This window comes from Peromyscus maniculatus, chromosome 5 (assembly GCF_049852395.1).
Source record: "Peromyscus maniculatus bairdii isolate BWxNUB_F1_BW_parent chromosome 5, HU_Pman_BW_mat_3.1, whole genome shotgun sequence".
Classification (NCBI taxonomy): Eukaryota; Metazoa; Chordata; class Mammalia; order Rodentia; family Cricetidae; genus Peromyscus; species Peromyscus maniculatus.
This window is the reverse complement of record NC_134856.1, coordinates 69,132,339-69,151,024: the sequence shown is the minus strand read 5'-3', so window position 1 is coordinate 69,151,024 and position 18,686 is coordinate 69,132,339. Positions and strand designations below refer to the sequence as shown.

At 43.5% G+C, this 18,686-nt stretch overlaps 1 protein-coding gene across 20 annotated transcripts in view; it reads right to left on the bottom strand.

The window, feature by feature from the left end:
• Nucleotides 1-16,683, bottom strand: part of Crem (cAMP responsive element modulator) — an 85,803-nt gene extending 69,120 nt beyond the window's left edge. For 7 of the 20 annotated variants that reach the window (XM_006992152.4, XM_006992153.4, XM_042277969.2 and 4 more), the window contains exons 1-2: nucleotides 16,222-16,683; nucleotides 2,860-2,960 (exon numbers count right to left, since the gene is read on the bottom strand). In XM_006992152.4, the coding sequence (XP_006992214.1) occupies nucleotides 2,860-2,903 (44 nt within the window). In that variant the 5' untranslated portion in view covers nucleotides 2,904-2,960; nucleotides 16,222-16,683. Of the gene's footprint in view, nucleotides 1-2,859; nucleotides 2,961-15,548; nucleotides 15,813-15,837; nucleotides 16,045-16,221 lie in introns of those variants that run through there. The other 13 variants (XM_015985773.3, XM_042277971.2, XM_042277972.2 and 10 more) reach the window with 7 other exon arrangements.
• Between the last annotated feature and the right edge of the window lie 2,003 nt (nucleotides 16,684-18,686).

Genomic DNA, 18,686 nt, shown 5'->3' with positions numbered 1-18,686 from the left:
CACGAGCTATGTGGCAACTTATAGATTAATAGAAATGGGTTGATTTAAGATATAAGAACAGTTAGCAAGAAGCCTGCCACAGCCATACAGTTTGTAAGCAATATAAGTCTCTGTGTGTTTACTTGGTTAGGTCTGAGCAGCTGTGGGACTGGTGGGTGAGAGAGATATGTCCTGACTGTGGGCCAGGCAGGAAAATTATAGCTACAACAGACCCTCAGTTATTAAGAGAAAAGTCATTTCTCAAGTAATAACTTACTTTTGTTATGTTTTCACTTCTGAACTCATGTTAATGGTTTCTATATGGTATCTTTCTACAAGGTACATCATATTACAAGAAGCTTTATTCTATTAAGAGAGAAACATAAGGACTGGAGAGATGGCTCAAAGGTTAAGAGCACTGGCTGCTCTTCCAGAGGTCCTGAGTTCAATTCCCAGCAACCCCATGGTAGCTCACAACCATCAATAATGAGATCTGGTGCCTTCTTCTGTATACATAATAAATAAATCTTAAAAAAAAATTGTTTAAAAAGAGAGAAACATAAAAGCCAGATGTAGTGGTTTGAATGGGTAATGTCCCCCATAGACTCAAATATTTAAACACTTGGTTCCTGGCTGGTGGAGCTGTTAGGGAGGTTATGAAACCTCTAGGAAGTAGAGCCTTGCTATAGAAAGAGGATATATACCCTCTATCCACTTCCAGTTTGTTCTCTGCTTCCTGTAGGTGAAGAAATATGTGATCTCTCGGGCTGGAGAGATGGTTCAGCTGTTAAAGGCTAGACTCACAACCCAAACTTCCAGATGTGATCTCTCCGCTTTCTTCTCTAGCTGCCTGCTGCTGTGCCCATCCCCACACCCCCAATTATGGACTCTAACCCTCCAGAATCTCAAGCCAGAATAACCTGTCTTCCTAAAGCAGTTTTTGGTTATGGTGTTTTATCACAGCAACATAAAGTAACAAATATACCAGGCAAAGTATCAAATGCCTCTAATTCACAGTAGGATCAAAAGTTCAAGACCAGCTTCAACTACATAGTGACTTTGAGACGAGCCTAGATGGACTGAAAGACAGCCAATCTAAATATACTGCCCCAATAAGAGAGAAATAAAATGTAGACAAAATAAAGCTAAATTAAAATAGTAATGTATTTATCAACTGTTTTTACCAGACTAAGTTATTACCAGATTCTACAAATCCTTTATCTAGGTCTTTCACTTTTTTTGGTTTTTCAATAGCCATTGCCTGAATCCAAGGCTTCTGCTCTCACGTTTGTCTACTGTAGTCTATACTACAAGGTCATTTTCATACTTAAATATCTGATCATGACAATTTGAGAGTAATTATATCAAAATAAAAACCTATAGTCTACTATGAAAAATGTCCTTCCTTTAACAGTTCCAATATTTTATCTCTTTTCTTATTGCCTTTCATCAACAGTATCTGCTGTGTGTGTGGAAGGTGTTGGGGGGGAGTGTTAGTTTTGAGATGGGATCTTACTATGTAGGCCAGGCAGGCCTTGAACTTGTAAGTCTAGCCTCCCAAGTGTAGGGATCACAGTCCTACCACAAAGCCAAGGACAAGGAACTTCTTCTTCTTCTTTTTTTTTTTTTTTTTTTTTTTTTGTTTTTTGAGACAGGGTTTCTCTGTGTAGCTTTGTGACTTTCCTGGAACTCACTCTGTAGACTAGGCTGGCCTCGAACTCACAGAGATCCACCTGGCTCTGCCTCCTGAGTGCTGGGATTAAAGGCGTGCGCCACCACCGCCCGGCAGAACTTCTTAAACTATATGAAGTATGATATATATGAAATGCTTTGAGAACACAGGCAGAAATTATGACATCTGCTGAGGATGGGCCCACACAAGCACCATATTCAATGCTATATAGGCAAGAATAAGAATGAGAAAAAGGAAAAACATTTTAAATAAGTGCTATCATGGGCACCCAGGAAACAATTCTTAAAAGTTAGGATCAAAGAAGAGAAAAGAAAGCACAGCCCAAAAATTCTAACCAAAAAATAAGACAGTTTTAAAACTATAATTAACTAGTAAACTTGTAGTCTGGGGTCTTTCCAATTTATAAAAACAGAATGGTAAACAACTAAATTGCCCTTGAGATATTTTTCATCTGTTCTTAAGATATAATACAATTGGAAGAAAAAAAACTCTAATTTTTTTTTTTTAGATCGCAGCCCAAACTGATCTCAAACTTGTTATGTAGCCCAAAATGACCGTGAACCCCTCATCCTCTTATCCATACAGCTGGAATGCTGGGACTTACAGCCCACACCACCATGCCCACTTCATCTGCTGCTGAGGCTAGAACTTGGGGCTTTGTGCTACTAGGATAGCACTCCCATCAACCAAGCTGCATCTCCAGGCCAAAGTGTGCTCCTATTTTCAAGTAGCTTTACCAGAAAAGGCACAGAAAAATTACTTTCTTGTTAGAGATAGATGTAACTGATGAAACAGTGTTTTCTGAGGATAACTAAAAGAAAACTTGAAGATTTGATTTGTAAAACACTCTGGAGATTCTCACCTCCGTTTCAAAGTATAATAGCAAGGGAGAAAACTTCCGACTACAAGATGCCTCAAATTCTGAGAACTCTTCTACTTCTATAATTCCCCTCAGCCATGCACATCCAGACGGGCGGGCATGTCTATTTTGAGCTGAAGATGTCATCAAAACTCAGCAAAAGCCAAATGTGAACACCCATTTCAGCTTCAACCCCTGCTCTGCAGAGTACATTCTAAAACCTGAAGGCCTTAGCTGGATGGCTGAGTGATAGGAGTACATACAGTCACAACATAAATGCATGCACGCATGCAGCCCTCCCAAAGAATAGGAAAACATATCCACCTACCTTACATTTGTCCTCATATACTTTTTCCTGCCACATTTGCTCATTATTATTACATGTGTAACCAATGCTTTGCTCCTTCCCTGTTTTCTTCTTTATTTATCCTGCAGTAAAATTACAATGTTGAATTAGGTCACAATATTTTATTTTTAAAAAATTAAATTCTCAAAACTAAGCCAGAAAAAGGTATTTATTTATTTATTTATTTATCTATCTCTATCTCTCTCTCTCTCTCTCTCTCTCTCTCTCTCCCTCCCTCCCTCCCTCCCTCCCTCCCTTCCTTCCTTTCTCTTCTTTTTACTTATTTTATTTATTTTTTAAGACAGCGTTTTGCCAGGTGGTGGTGACGCACGCCTTTAATCCCAGCACTTGGGAGGCAGAGGCAGGCGGATCTCTGTGAGTTCGAGGCCAGCCTGGGCTACCAAGTGAGTTCCAGGAAAGGCGCAAAGCTACACAGAGAAACCCTGTCTTGAAAAAACAAAAACAAAAACAAAAACAAAAAAAAAGACAGCGTTTTACTTTTTGTAGCCCTGGCTGGCCTGTATCAAACTCACAGAGATCTAGCCGCCTCTGCTTCTCAAGTGCTGGGATTAGAGGTGTGCACCCCTATACTTGGTAAGTAGTCGAGTTTCTTTAAAACTAAAAAACAGAATTAAAGGCTGAAAAGGACTCTGTATTCTTCAGAATTATCAATTTATGTCAGATATGGTGGCACATATCTTTAATCTTAGCATTTGAGAAGCAGAGGTAGGCAGAACTGTATGAGTTCCAGACCACCCAGAGTTACATAGTGAGACCATCTAAGAAAACAAACCACCACAAAACAAAACAAAACAAAACAAAACAAAAAAAACAACAAAAAAAAAACCCTTATCAATTTATTCTTCAGTGTTCTTTTCTTCCTAGAAGGAAGAGTCCTAAGACTTACAATGGCTGTTTCTCAGATTTGAACCACTGGATTTAATACAGTGCTACCTAACCCAACACACAGTACAGCACACTCAGCTATCCACTACTTACAAAGGCAAAGACAGCTTTGTAAACTTAATGATTTTACCATTTTCTCTCTTTTTTAGAGATTTATTTTCATTATTTTTTAATTTTTAAGTGTGTGTGTCCATCCCCACTTGCGAGTATAGATGCCTGCAGAGGCCAGAAGTGTCAGATCCCTGGATGTGGTGCGGAACTTGAACTAGGGTCCTCCAAAGAGTACTATGTGTTCTTAACTGCTGGAACCATCTCTCCAGACTGAATTTATCGTTTTCTTAAATTTCACTCCATTACATCAAATTTTTCAGCCACTTTTACCTTAAATTCAAAGTTGAGTTTTTGTCCAAGAATTTTATTTTCTCTTGAGAAGCAGTCTCACTAGTCCGCCCTGGCTGGCCTTTAACCCACAGAGATCCTCCTACCTCTGCATCTGAATGCTAGGACTAAAGGTGGGTTCCAGCAGGCCCAGCTTGCATTCCAAACTACCAATTCATCTAAAAAACTTCCTTTCAGTCCACTTTAAAAGGCTGGTATGGATACTCAGGGTTACACAGAGAAACCCTGTCTTGAAAAAAATCAAAGAAAGCCAGGCAGTGGTGGCGCACGCCTTTAATACCAGCACTTGGGAGGCAGAGCCAGGCGGATCTCTGTGAGTTTGAGGTCAGCCTGGTCTACAGAGTGAGTTCCAGGAAAGGCACAAAACTACAGAGAAACCCTGTCTCGAAAAACAAAAAAAAAAAAAAAAAAAAAAGAAAGAAAGAAAAAGAAGGGGGAGAGGGAGGGAGGGAAAGGAAAAGAAAAGAAAAAAAAAAAACTCAGGTGGTGGTGGCACATGCCTTTAATCCCAGACAGATCTGAGTTCGAGACTACTACAGAGAGATTTCCAGGATAGCCAGGGCTACACAAAGAAACCCTATCTAGGAAACAAACAAACAAACAAAGAGGCTGGTACCTAAGTAATTAAAATATTTTTAGAGGCATGTAAGAAGGCTCATCTGGTAAAGCTACTTGCTGCCAAGCCTCATGGCCTAAATTCAATCCCTGGAACCCATGCAAAGATAGAAGAGAACAGACTCCCACTGACCTCCACATATGCCCTGTCTCAGGCATCCACAGATGCAAACATGCACGTACACACACGTCACACATGTACATACATACATTCACACACACACACACACACACACACACACACACACACACACACACACACACAACTGTGAAAAAAAAAAGGCTAGGCAGTGGTGGCCCACACCTTTAATCCCAGGCATAGGCAGGTGGATCTCTGTGAGTCAAGCCTGGGACTGTAACACAGAGAAACCTTGTCTCAAAACATTTTTAAAGGGGGTGGGGGTGGGGGGGGTGGGGGAAACCTCGAAAACGGTGAAATGATTAAGAGCACTTGTACTCTTCCAAAGACCCAGTTTGTTTCCTGCCTATTGGGTGGCTCACAATTGCCTGTTACTCCAGCTCCAAGGGATTTATCCAGTGCTCTCCTCTGGTCTTTACCATCAGCTGCACACATATGTACACACTCACACAGAGACACATAAATAAAACTAATTTTTTTTTAGACAAGGTTTCACTATGCAACTCTAGCTGGCCTGCAACTCACAGAGTTGATCAAAATGGCCTGACACTCACAGAGATCTGCCTGCCTCTGCTTCCTAAGTACTGAAATTAAAGGGGTACACTCAGCATAATAAATCTTTTTTTTTTTAATTTTACCATTTTTTACTTCTCAACAATTGACATTGTAGAATGAGGCAAAACTGGTAAAGAAAAGACCAAAGTGTAGAAGATTTCATCTCAGAGCTGGAAAGAATGCCAGAAACGTAGGGCTTAGCTGCCAGAACTCCCCCCCAACTGGGCCTCTTTTTGAAACTGCAGACAACAGGCAGGCTTGCCACCCTTTGGGATACACCTGTAATCCCAGCACTCATGAGGCTGAAGCTGGGGTATCAGGAGTTCAAGGTCATCCCTGGCTACACAGGGAGTTCAAGGCCAGCTTGAACTACAAGATACTTTGCATTAAAAAGACTGAAGGGAGCCACTGGAGAGATGGCTCATCAGTTAAGAACACTTGCTCTCCCAAAGGACCCAGATTTGTTTCTCAGCATCTACACAGTGGCTAACAATTGTAACTCCAGTTCCAGAGAAGCCAATGCCCTCTTCTGAACCTCCCAGGCACTGCATGCACATGGCACACAGCCATACCTGCAGGCAAACCACCTATACATATAAACCAAAAATAAGTGAATCTTTAAAAAAAAAAATCAAAGACTGACAAGAGGGCTTAAATGATAAGGCATACAGAACCTGGAAACAACCTAGATGCCCATCAACGGAAGAATGGATGGAAAAAATGTGGTACATATACACAATGGAGTACTACTCAGCAGAGAAAAACAATGAAAGCATGAAATTTGCAGGCAAATGGATGGCACTAGAAAAAATCATCCTGAGTGAGGTAACCCAAACCCAGAAAGACAGTCATGGTATGTACTCGCTCATAAGTGGATTCTAGATATAAAATAAAGAACAATCAGACTACAACCCATAGAACCATGGAGGTTATATATATAGCATGGAGGTCCCTAGGACGACTGTGGCTTATAATAAATTTCGGTTTTACTCAATTATTGAAAAAAAATAGCCAAATGAATGGAAACACATGAACTATGAACCAAAGGCTGAGGGGCCCCCAGCTGGATCAGGCCCTCTGAATAGGTGAGACATTTGATTGGCTTGATCAGTTTGGGAGGCAACTAGGCAGTGGGACCAAGTCCTGTGCTCATTGCATGAGTTGGCTGTTTGAAACCTGGAGCTTATGCAGGGACACTTGGCTCAGTCTGGGAGGAAGGGACTGAACCTGCCTGGACTGAGTCTACCAGGTTGATCGCAGTCCTTGGGGGAGGCTTTGCCCTGGAGGAGGTGGGAATGGGGGGTGGGCTGGGGGTAAGGGGAGGGGGTGGGAGGGGGGAGAATAGGGGAACCTGTGGCTGATATGTAGAACTGAATGGTATTGTAAAATTAAAAAAAATGATAAGGCATATATATATATATAGTGGTTGGACTTCAAATCCCTAAAATCCATGTAAAGGGAGGAGAGAACCAACTTGGACAATGTTGTCCTCTAATCTAAAAACATGGCATACAACCCCCCAACACACACAATAATCATTATCATCATCATCATCATAAAGTTTTAATTTAAAAAGATAGGGTACCATTCCTTGAAATTAACCCTTACTGTTAGTTATATAATGCTAACATTTCATAAGGAATTATTTTATCCTCTTTAAAAGTCCTATAACCAAGAGAAAGGATAAGGATCATTGGTTCATTAAATACCAATCAGCATCTGTTATATGTCATGCTTGTATGCAAATTCCTGGAGACACTCTACTCTCCAAGAGCCTGCAGTCTAAAGGGGGAACAGATATATAAACAAAGAATAATGATAATAATATCTGAGCAATAATGATCATAAGACAATAGAGTAGAAAATAACTGATAATTTCTGTATTTCACTATACAATATTTTAATTCAGTGAATAATATCTTTTTATATTTTTAGATGTATTATTATTTTCTATGAATGAGGATGTGAACAAGTGGAATCAGTTCTCTCCTTTCACTGTGAGATTCAGAGATTGAACTCAGATCATCAGGCGTGTACAGCAAGCCCATTTACCCACCAAACCATTCTGCCCATCCTGATAACTAATATATTCTGTAGCTCTTGTATGTTGTTGAAACAAAGTCTCACTGTGTAGACCTTGCTGACCTGAAGCTTGCTATGTAGACCAGCTGGACTTGAATTTACAGAGATCCACCTGCCTCCAGTATGCTGCCATTAAAGATACGTGCCACCATGCCCAGCCTGAAAAACTTACAAATGTTTCTAAAGTAAGGGGAGGAGTAAAAATCTCTGCACTTGGGAGGTAGAGACAAGCAGACCTCTGTGAGCTCAAGGATACTCTGGTTTAATTGCAAGTGCCAGGCCAGCTAAGACTACACTGTGAGACTGATTCTCAAAAACGTGACAAAGTAAAAGGAAAAAAATGAGGAAAAGATATTCGGTGAAACTCAGGAATAGCCACCCATTTCTTCCTAGTGGCAGCCAGCACTGAAGGGACCAGCTTCCTGGCATCCCAAGCATGTCAAAAGAGCAGCCTCAATAACAAACTAGATTCTGGCACAGAATTTTCAGAGAAATGATGCGGTCCACCCTCTCTCTAAGATGCTGTCTCTGGTTGGCTGCCAACTTGCCAAATCTGTAAGATGTTTTTAGGCTCAATGATCCTCAATGTCTCTTCAGCATTTCCCACTTCCCTTAAAGTCTAACCTTCCTGAAGTCTTTGTAACACTACTTTCTGCTTTTTCTTCCAAATTATTTAGCCCTTTGTTCCGTCTTGATTTTTGTTTTGAAACACCATCTTGGGCCTTGACTGATGGCTTGGTGGCTAAGAGCACCAGTTGCTCTTCCAGAAAGCCAGGATTCTATTCCCAGCACCCACATGGTAGTTCACAGCCATCCATAACTCCAGTCCCAGAGGATCTGAAGCATGCACATAACACAAACAAAACACCTATACACAAAACAAACACTTGAAACAGGCTCTCACTCAAGCCTAGCCTAGTTTCAAACTCATGATGATCCTCCTACTTCAGCTTTCCAACTGCCTCTGGGCTCAGACATGAGCCTGTATAAATCACACCTGCTGATCCACTCTTAAAAATCTAGCATTCTAGCTGGGTGTGGTGGTGCATGTCTTTAATTCTAACACTGGGAAGGCAGTGAGTTCAATGCTAGCCTGGTCTAAGTAGCAAGTTCCAGGCAAGCCTGGGCTATTTGTGAGGCTCTGTCTGAAATCAAACGAAAAAGGTTAGATTTCCCCAGGCCTCCAGGAACAACAAATGCTCTACACACTCCCTAGGCCATTTCATCTTTATTTGATGAGTCTCAAATTTCACTTCAAGCTACACTTCTTCTCAACATCTGTCTCCAAGAAGCTGCCAGGTGTCTCTTAGTGACTGGCTCACAGGTCTTAAACACAACGCTCAAAGCTGAAGCAGACCTCCCTCCTCATCCCACAGATGTCTCCTTTCTGTAGTCCCATCTCGCCAGCTGACAGAACGACCGGCTCAGGCAGTCTTGCAGTCCTCTCCCTTCACACCATACCTTTGCCTCCAGTTCCCGAGGCACCCATGTGGCTGGCCAGTTCAGTACTGTGACGGACGAGTTGATGGGGTACAAAGTGAATGACCTTCTGCCCCTTAGGAGCTGTGTGAACTCAGACACTTACCTATGTTCCTTCTCTCCAGCCACACCACTGAGCCTGAGATGTCCCGCTGTTCTTGGAATGAGGGATAGAACCACTATCCTCTCCCAATAGTGCTGTCTCCTAAGGTCTTCATCCCTTCAACCTTGTTCACCCTGCCCGTGCTTTTAGGTAGCACCCGTCCTTTTCTGGCATGAGGAAGTAAGTCTTTCCCTCCTCCACCTCACTCAGACCTCTCAACTTCCCGTAATCCGCTTCACTTGGTCACAGCACGGTTTGAAATGCTGTTTCCTCACCTGGAATCATGCATAGTTCCCTTCACCTAAGGACAAATATCCAAAGCACACTGACTTTAGGGATTTGTGTGGGGACTTAAAGCTCATTAGAAGGGCACTGAGAGGTTAATGAATACAACCCCATCATTTACGGCCCCTAGGCTCAGAAGGACTTTGTGAGGAGTTGTTGAAGCAGAGTTCCCAGTTTATTTCAATGTCAACAGTGCATAATTTGAAATTTTTAATTTTTTTTATATGTGATTGTGCATGTAGTACTAGGGCCTAATACATGTTAGGCAATTATTCTACCACTAAACTACACCCCTAGGTGGGGAATTGTGTCTGGGTTTTTTTGTTTGTTTTGTTTTTTGGTATTTCATGCAGTTCAGACTGCCCTCAAACTGGCAGTAACCCTCCAGCCTGAGTTTCCTGAATGCTGGTCATAAGCATTTGGGAAAAAATAGGAAAATAACAGTTTATATTAAGTATAAAAATTTAGTTCAAAAATTAGTTTTCCTTTTCCTAGATCTGGATTTCTGTGCACATTTGGTAGGGAAATCATGGACCATAACCACGGAAACTTATCATATAAGTCTTGATTACAGAAACAGCATCTGGCATTTATCACGCCTATCACCAATGTGTTGCTTTGTTTTCACTCCATGGCATAAAAGCTTCAATTAATTACAATGCTCTATCAGCACCCATTAACATCCATGAAGATCGCAGAAAAAACTGTACTAAATTTATATTTGAAACATTATAAACATGTACTGTGCTTTGGTTAACTGAATTAATTTTACAATATAACTTTCTACAAAATAATAGCTATCTATATATATAAAGAAACTTCTAACAAAGCACATAACCCAAAACCCAGCACTCAGAAGAAAACTGAGTTTAAGGCTAGCCTAGAGCTACATAGTAAAATTCTACCTCCAAAAAAAAAAAAAAAAAGAAAAAGAAAAAAAGAGGTTTGTAGATGACTTTACAATATAAGAACTAACTTAGTCAGTTTCCATTATCAAAATGCCAATTAGGCGATGTTCTCCATTCCTTCTATAAAACCTACTACCGCAGTTCTCTAGCCAGCAAAAGGTGTGGCAGCAATGTTTGCTTAACTAGTGAGCTGTGTTTATCATCAAACCTCATTAAGCTAGACACATTTGTTGCAGTTTTAGACTGTGTTAAACAGTATATTAGATGATCAAATCATTTAAAAAGAGAGCTAGCTATACCTCGGAAAACTAAGCTACATGTTTTGAAAATAACTTTTCCCTTTAAAAACTATACTTTTGGAGGCTAGAGAGATAGCTCAACAGTTTTGAGCAACTTGCTTTTCTTCCAGCGAGCCCAAGTTCAAAATCCACCAGGGGCTCACAACCATCTGTAACTCCAGCTCTAGCCTCCTCTGACGCCTGCTCTCACACTCATACACCCACATGAAGATCCATATACATACACATAATCAACAATGACTTTTTAAATTCTGCTTTGGGAGTGTATACTATAGTTAGACAAATAGAAGACACTGGAAGGAGCATGATTTTAAAACTAAGAGTACTATAGAGAGCAAACGTAAAACAGCCAAAGTTTTAGGGTTTGATTCCTTGTTAAATACCAAAAGTAGAATCTTTAAATATTGTACTGCTGAGATAGTGTTTGCAAGAAAGTGTTGAAAGAAAAAGAATTCAAAACTATAATTATCATAACCAAAAGACTGGATATGAGACAGTGCAGAGCAGTAAGAACACCTGGCATTCTCTATCACTCTGTACCGAATTCACACGCAGACACACACACACACACAGAGACACACACAGACACACACAGAGACATACACACACAGAGACACACACGGGGGTGGGGGTGTAAGCACATGTTGGCAAAACACCCATACACATAAAATAAAATTATAAAAATAAAATAATATGAATATGGGAAAATAGATACTTAAATTAGCCAGTATTTAGAGAGAAGAATTTAAACAATTATTATACTTACCTAGCTTGGTTCTAGCTTGTATTTCTGAACAAAATACCTAAGGGGCTGGGGAGATGACTCAGTGGTTAAAAGTACTTGTTGCTCTTGCAAAGGACCTGGATTCCATTCCCAGCACTCACACGGTGGCTAACAACCATCTATAACTCTAGTTTCAGGGGATCAGACAACTTCTTCTGACCTCTGTGGGTAACAGGCATGCATGTAGTACATAGACATACATGTAAGCAAAACACCCATACACATAAAATAAAAATCTTTTTTAAAATTTAAGTAATACCTAAGCAATGAAACATGACTAACCAAATGTAATCAATCCCTTTGGCGACTTTAAGAATGCAGGATCTACCCAGCCTTGAGAGGTAGAAGCAGGAGGACTGATAGTTCAAGGTCACCCTCAGCTACACAGGAAGGTTGAATATAGCCTGGGCAACATGAGACTTTGCCTCAAAATAAAAAATAAATAAAAGCATACTAGGCTAGAGAGATAGCTCAGAGGGTAAGAATGCTTGCTCTATAAGAATGTAGACCTGAAGACCTCAGTTCAAATTCCAAGCACCCACCTAAAGAGTTAGGCATGACTGTGCAAGCCATTAACCCCAACATTTGGAAGCAGAGATAGGAATGCCAAGAGCTCCCTGGCCACCCAGCTTGGCTCAAATGGAAAGCTTCCAGCTCAATGAGAGATCCTGTCTAAAGGCAATACAGCAAAAAGCAATAGACAGCACTCTGTGTCTTGCTCTGGCCTCTGCAATGCACATACACTGAGTACACTGCACACTCATGTGAACAGCACATACACACACACACACACACACACACACACACACACACACACACACCATAAAAATAAATAAGTATCCAGAGCATCTGTAAGTAGTAGTATACATGATAAAGGTGTCCTAACTCCAAAGCTGGAGGCTTTCATCCTATCAAACTAAGCTGAGACTACAGCTTAGTGGTAGGGTGTTTGCCTAGTACATGCAAGGCCCAGGGTTTGATATTTGTTATTCATCGTTGATGAAAGGGGATTCTAAGAACATTTGTGGTGGTTTGAATGAGAATGGCCTCCATAGGCTCTAATATTTGAATACTTGGCCTATGGTTGGTGGAACTATTTGGAAAGGATTAGAACAGTAGTTCTCAACGTTCCTAATGCTGCAACCTTTTTTTTAATACAGTCCCTCATGTTGTGGTGATACCCAACCATAAAATTATCTTCATTACTACTTCATAATTGTAAGTTTGCTACTGTTATGAATTGAAAATATCTGATATGCAGGATACCTGATATGTGACCCCTATGAAAGGGTCATTCAACAGTCCCCAAAGGGGTCATGACCCACAGGTTGAAAACCACTGGATCAGGAGGTGTGGCTTTGTTGAACCAGGTGTGTCACTGGGGACAAGCTTTGATGTTGCAAAAGCCCACATCATTCCCAATTAGCTCTCTCTTCCTCTCTTCTCTCTTCTCTCTCCTCTCCCCTCCCCCAACCCCTGCCTAATGCTTGTGGATCAGATCCAGGTCCTCAGCTACCACTACAGCACTATGTCTGTCTGCCTGCCTGCCTGCCTGCCTGCCTGCTGCCTGCTGCCATGCCCCCCACCATGATGGTCAAGGGCTCTAACCCTCTGGAACCATGAGTCCAATTAAATACTTTCCTTTATAAACATGACTTGGTATGGTGTTTTGCCATGGCAATAGGAAAGTAACTAAGACAACATTTCCAAGCAAAATAAAACTGTATTATCAAAGAGAAATAAATTGAGACAATATTCTATTCTGAGCTGCAAAAGGATCTCAAGGTGAAGAACAGCCTGTCTCAACAAAACAAAGACAAATCCCTACTAAAATTACCCGAGATTTTCTTCCTTGTCCTTGAACAGCATTAGAAAACAAGAGCAAAGAAATCTTTTAGTCTTAAACATACCACTCCTTACTTACTATACAGTTGTCATGGTAGAAAAACACAGTTTAAAAACTTCATATTGCTGGGTGATGGTGGCACACGCCTTTAACCCCAGCACTCAGGAGGCAGAGCCAGGGGACTCTCTGAGTTTGAGGCCAGCCTGGTCGTCAGAGTGAGTTCCAGGACAGCCAGGGCTACACAGAGAAACTGTGTCAAAAAACCAAAACAAACAACTTCGTGAATTCTTTTTCTTTGTGGGAGGTGGTACAGGTGATTAAAAAGAAGGAACGCTCCAATGCTAGGCAGTGTTTACACCCCTGAACTAAAGGAAATTATTAATATAACCACGTAAAGTGTTCATCTATGCCCGCCCACTGTGTTACAGGTGAGACATTTCCCTATCATCTCTATGTTTCAGTTCCTACACTGATAATATTGAAACCACATTCAATGTTAGTATTTCTTCTCAAAGTTGTCTTTTGGTCAGGTCTGGTGGCACACACCTATAATCCCAGCACTTGGGGAAGCTGAGGCAGGATGACAAATTCAAGGACATCCTGGGACACATAGTGAGATCCTGTCTCAAAACAAAAATTGTTTCCATATATGAAACTCATCAGTTCAATAAAGTAAAAATACACTTTGAAATTTCAGCTATTTCAGGTTTATTTCCCCATCAACCAATGGTTCTGACACTGTTCTAAAAGTTAAAACCTCTCTCTCATTGGCAAGAGTTCACACTGTTGAGTTTCATTTTTACAAAGTCTACCTAAACGGAACTGGAGAACCGGCTCAGCTATTAAGAACACTTCTTTTTCTTCCAGAGGACCTAAGTTCAGTTCCCAGCACCCACACCAGGCGGTTCACAATCACTGTTAACTCCAGCTCCAAGTGATGATCACACACACTTTTCTGGCCTCAGAGAACACCCAAATATACACAGCATATTCTTTCTCTCTCACCTTCAAAATTAATTTTTTTTTTTAAAAAAAAAAAAGTATTTAAAGAAGACTATCTAAATGGGACAGGACATTTGAGAGCATCCCAGTAGACTACCTACCTTCAGCAATAACCTGGCTCAATTGTATGACCCAATATTTACTCAGATGATAATGTTATGAAAAAGAAAATAAGAAATGTTTATATTAGTAAAGATTTGGTCAGGATTCCTATATATGTTAATTTTTTGATAATATACTATATTCTAAGCAAGACTGTGCAAGCATGCAGTTATTTACCTCTGTAGGAAACCAAAATACAACCTATCCTCTATGATGTTGGAGCATGTTAAATTTTCTCAGTACAAGCCAGGTGGTGGTGGCGCATGCCTTTGATCCTAGCACTCAGGAGGCAGAGGGAGGTGGATCTCTGTGAGTTCCAGGACAGACAGCCAGGACTGTTATACAGAGAAACCTTGTCTCGAGAGAAAAAAAAAAAATATATATATATATATAAATAAAAAATTTTCAGTAGAGGGAATTTCATTAACTTTTGGGCACAATGTAAAAGCAAAAAGACTAAAAGTTCCTCTGTTTATACATTTAAAAATTTATTCATATCTTACAGATGTAACTTCACTGTAACAATTTCACACTTCCAAAATTATTACACATGAAGCACTGTCACTTGGGAAAACACTAGTTACAGTGATCTATTTACAATTTCACCAAGATAGTTCAGTGTCATTTCCGTATTTAATACGCCAATTACAATTCACAGATGAAGGATTAAAACCTCTCTAAAGTTTGTTTGGTTAAAACTGACACAGTATGGTGCATTCCTAAAACCCCAGCACTCGGCAGGAGGATCATTAGTTCAAAGTTACAATTCACAGGTGAAGGATTAAAACCTCTCTAAAGTTTGTTTGGTTAAACTGACACAGTATGGTGTATTCTTAAAACCCCAGCGCTCGGCAGGAGGATCATTAGTTCAAAGTCAGTCATTACATAACCAGTTCAAGGAACTGGGCTACTTGAGACCCTCTCTCAAAATTAAGTGTCGGATAAATAATCACATTTATTGGCCAAAACACGTTGTCGGAACACATTGTTCCTTTGAGAAGGAGTCTCAAGTTCAGAGATTCAAAGAACAGGTATCTTCCGAAGGGAAACCAGCTTGATGTGGCGACCCGAGTGAAAGAAAACATAAATTATTCTAACTAATGTGACGCTGGGTGAGGGCAGTCGGGTGGGCCCCGCTTCACACTGCACGGGAAAGCAGGCAGTCACCTAAGCCAGCCCGATAAAGGGGGGGCTCTCTCTAGCTTGACTTTGGGGCGCCGGCGAGCAGACAGCGGCGGCTTTCCCGGGGAGGGTGCTGGGACCGTAAGCGCCTGCCCCGCAAAGCTGGCGGTTGGAGACACGTGTGACAGGCGACAGGGGGAAGAACCGCGCTGGAGACGTCTCCCCTACTCCGCGGGTCTGGGGAGTCAGGGGTCGGCGCTCCTGAACAAGTCAGAAGAGACCGCAGGGACCTCCCCCAGCCCTCAACTGCGACTCGGGGTGCCGCTGTCCCCACCCCGGCTCTGCGGTGTGTGGGGGAACCAGATGGCTCGATCGTGGGTACGTGATTCCTCTATCTACACCGCGCACGCAGGGCTGGGGCGAGCAGGACCGACGCCCTCGGGGCGCCCTTTTCCCCGTCGGCCCTGTGGAGCCGGAGCGGCCGCCCGGCTGTCCCGCCGGGTACCCAAGACTGAAGCGCGGCCGAGGGCGAGCGCGGCCGGCCCCGCTGCACGCTCGGGAGTTTTCGTGAGCTCTCGGTGGCGGGCCGCGAGGGAGCGGGCGAGCCGGCGAGCGGGCGGCGGCGGCGGTGCGGGCAGGCAGGCCGGGCGGAAGGCCGCGTCCCGAGCAGCCGCCGCCCGCCGCGGGCTGTGTGATGCGAGGCTGGCGCGCCACTTACCCGCCGCGAAGGGTTTACGTAGCGGACCTCGTCACTGATTACGGACGGGGAGGAGGTGGGGACGCAGAGCCTTGACGGCCGCCGCCCAGGCAACCCGGCGGCGGCGGCGGCCCCACGTCGCGCCCACGTCAGCTCTGATGCGGTTGTCGCGGCCCCTCCGCCGACGCGAACAGAAAGCAGCGCGCAAGCAGCCGGCCGGACGGTGGCCTCGAGCCCCGCCCTCCCCTCCCCCACGCCGACCGCCTCCCTCCCTAAGGGGCCGCGGGGCCGAGGAGGGGGGAAAAAAAAAAGTTGCAGGCTCGAACTCTGCCCCCTGCCGGCCGCCAGCGGGATGGCAGCGCGGACGATCCAACAATTAAATAGAACGGGACGGGCGCGGGGGGTGGGGGTGGAGAGGACCGCCGGGGGCGGGGCCTATTGTGGGCGGGGTTAGCGTTTGGGGGGCGGGGCTACTGGAAGAGCGAGTCTGGTGGGGCGGAAGACAAGGAGGGGGCTAAGAGGTGGGGGGCAGGAAACCGGAAGCAGCGTCCTCTGCGCGTGCGCCCTAAATCGCCTTACTCTCCCAGCTACTTCCACGACGGCGCCGTCGGCGGCGGCGGCGAGCAGCGCTCCATCCTTTTCCCCCTAAATGTCTTCTGGGATGACTCCAGTCCTTGGCCTCAGCCCCCGAGTGTGGGGGTTCGGTCCCTGCCGGAGACGCGTACTGGGCACTAAGGCCTTCTGGGCACCTCGGCCTCAAGAGCGCCCCCCCTTGGCGGTGTCCATGGTTCTGGAAAACGCCGCTAGGCCTGGGGTGTACTCGGGCGCGGTTCTTATTCCTAACCTGCTGCTGTCTCCTGGGAGAACTTGTTTGCTACAGTGTCTCAAAAAAAATAGCTCCAGACCTTAGGCAGAGGCGTGGCAGAACAAAGTAAGGCCTTTGGTAAAAGGCAGGGTTTTTTTTAGTGCCTGTTATAACGGAGAGTTTTGGTTTCATTGAGATGGAAACCGTGAGATATTGCATAAGGCCTGGAAAGCAGTCACCTGTTGTGATTAACGCCTTTCTCTTTGTAGCCTTTCCTGGACATTCACTCTGTAAGGGCGTGCGCCACCACCAACCAGCTCAATTAACCTTTCCAATACCTCATCTTACACTACCCCCTCAGGATGGTCTGGTCCTCTGAAGACAGGACTTGCTGTCTTTTTTTTTTTTTTTTTTTTTTGGTTTTCCGAGACAGGGTTTCTCTGCGTAGCTTTGCGCCTTTCCTGGAGCTAACTTGGTAGCCCAGGCTGGCTCTGCCTCCCGAGTGCTGGGATTAAAGGCGTGCGCCACCACCGCCTGGCTAGGACTTGCTTCTTAAAACTAAATCACTAGCCGGGCAACGGTGGTGCATGCTTTCAATCCCAGCACTCAGGAGGCAGAGCCAGGTGAATCTCTGTGAGTTGGAGGCCAGACTGATCTGCAGAGTGAGATCCAGAACAGGCACCAAAACTACACAGAGAAACCCTGTCTCGAAGAAAAAAACAAAACAAAAATCAAACAAACAAAAAACTATACGATCCTAAACAAATAAACTGAACCAACACTCAAGACTGACCATCTGGAAATCTTTAGAAAAGTTGTGAATGAAATGCCTAGAACAAGGTAGCACAAGTGCAAAAGGGATGTTTTGTATATGACAAAAAGTACTTGTAGAGCAGGGGATGTAGCTCGGGGTCACAGCACTTGTCTAGGATGCCAAGCTCAAGAGAGCGCTCAGGAAGCAGGGTCAGGGCGGATCTCTGAGACCAGCATGGTCTACAGAGCAAGTTCCAGAACAGCCAGGACTACACTGAGAAACCCTGACTCAAAAAACCAAAAACAATAACAACAAAAACCCAAATCAGTGTCTGATGTGTAGGGGTTGGGGTAGGAGGAGGCACAGTGACAAAATCCTCCTATTCACCAAATTTTGGGCAACCTGAACTACTTCAGCTGTAATGCACACAAAAAAGGTCAGAATAAAACCGGATCAGTTGCAGGGCATGGTAGTTCGCGCTTTTAATCCCAGCACTTGGAAGCAGAGGCAGGCAGATCTCTGTGAGTTCAAGGCCAGCTTGGTCTACAGACTGGCTAGTTCCAAGACAGCTAGGGCTACACAAAGAAACCCTGGCCAAAAAAAAAAAAAAAAAGTAAATATAAAAATATTGCGTGTATTTATTTTGTGACCCGTGCACATGGAGGACAGTTTGCACACATCGGCTCTCTACCTTCCACCGTGTGGGGCCCCGGATTCAAATTTGTGTCATGAGGCTAGGAGGCAAGTGCCTTTACCTACTGAGGCATCTCACCAGCCAAGTTTGGTGGCTTAAACATATTAGTGAACAAAAATTTCTACAAAGAAGCTGTGTTTGGCTGTGAACAAAGGACTCCTGGAAGGAGTCTGGGACTGCAGAGACTGGTGGACTGATTAGAATTTCAGTACTGTGGAGAGGTTAGAATGTTG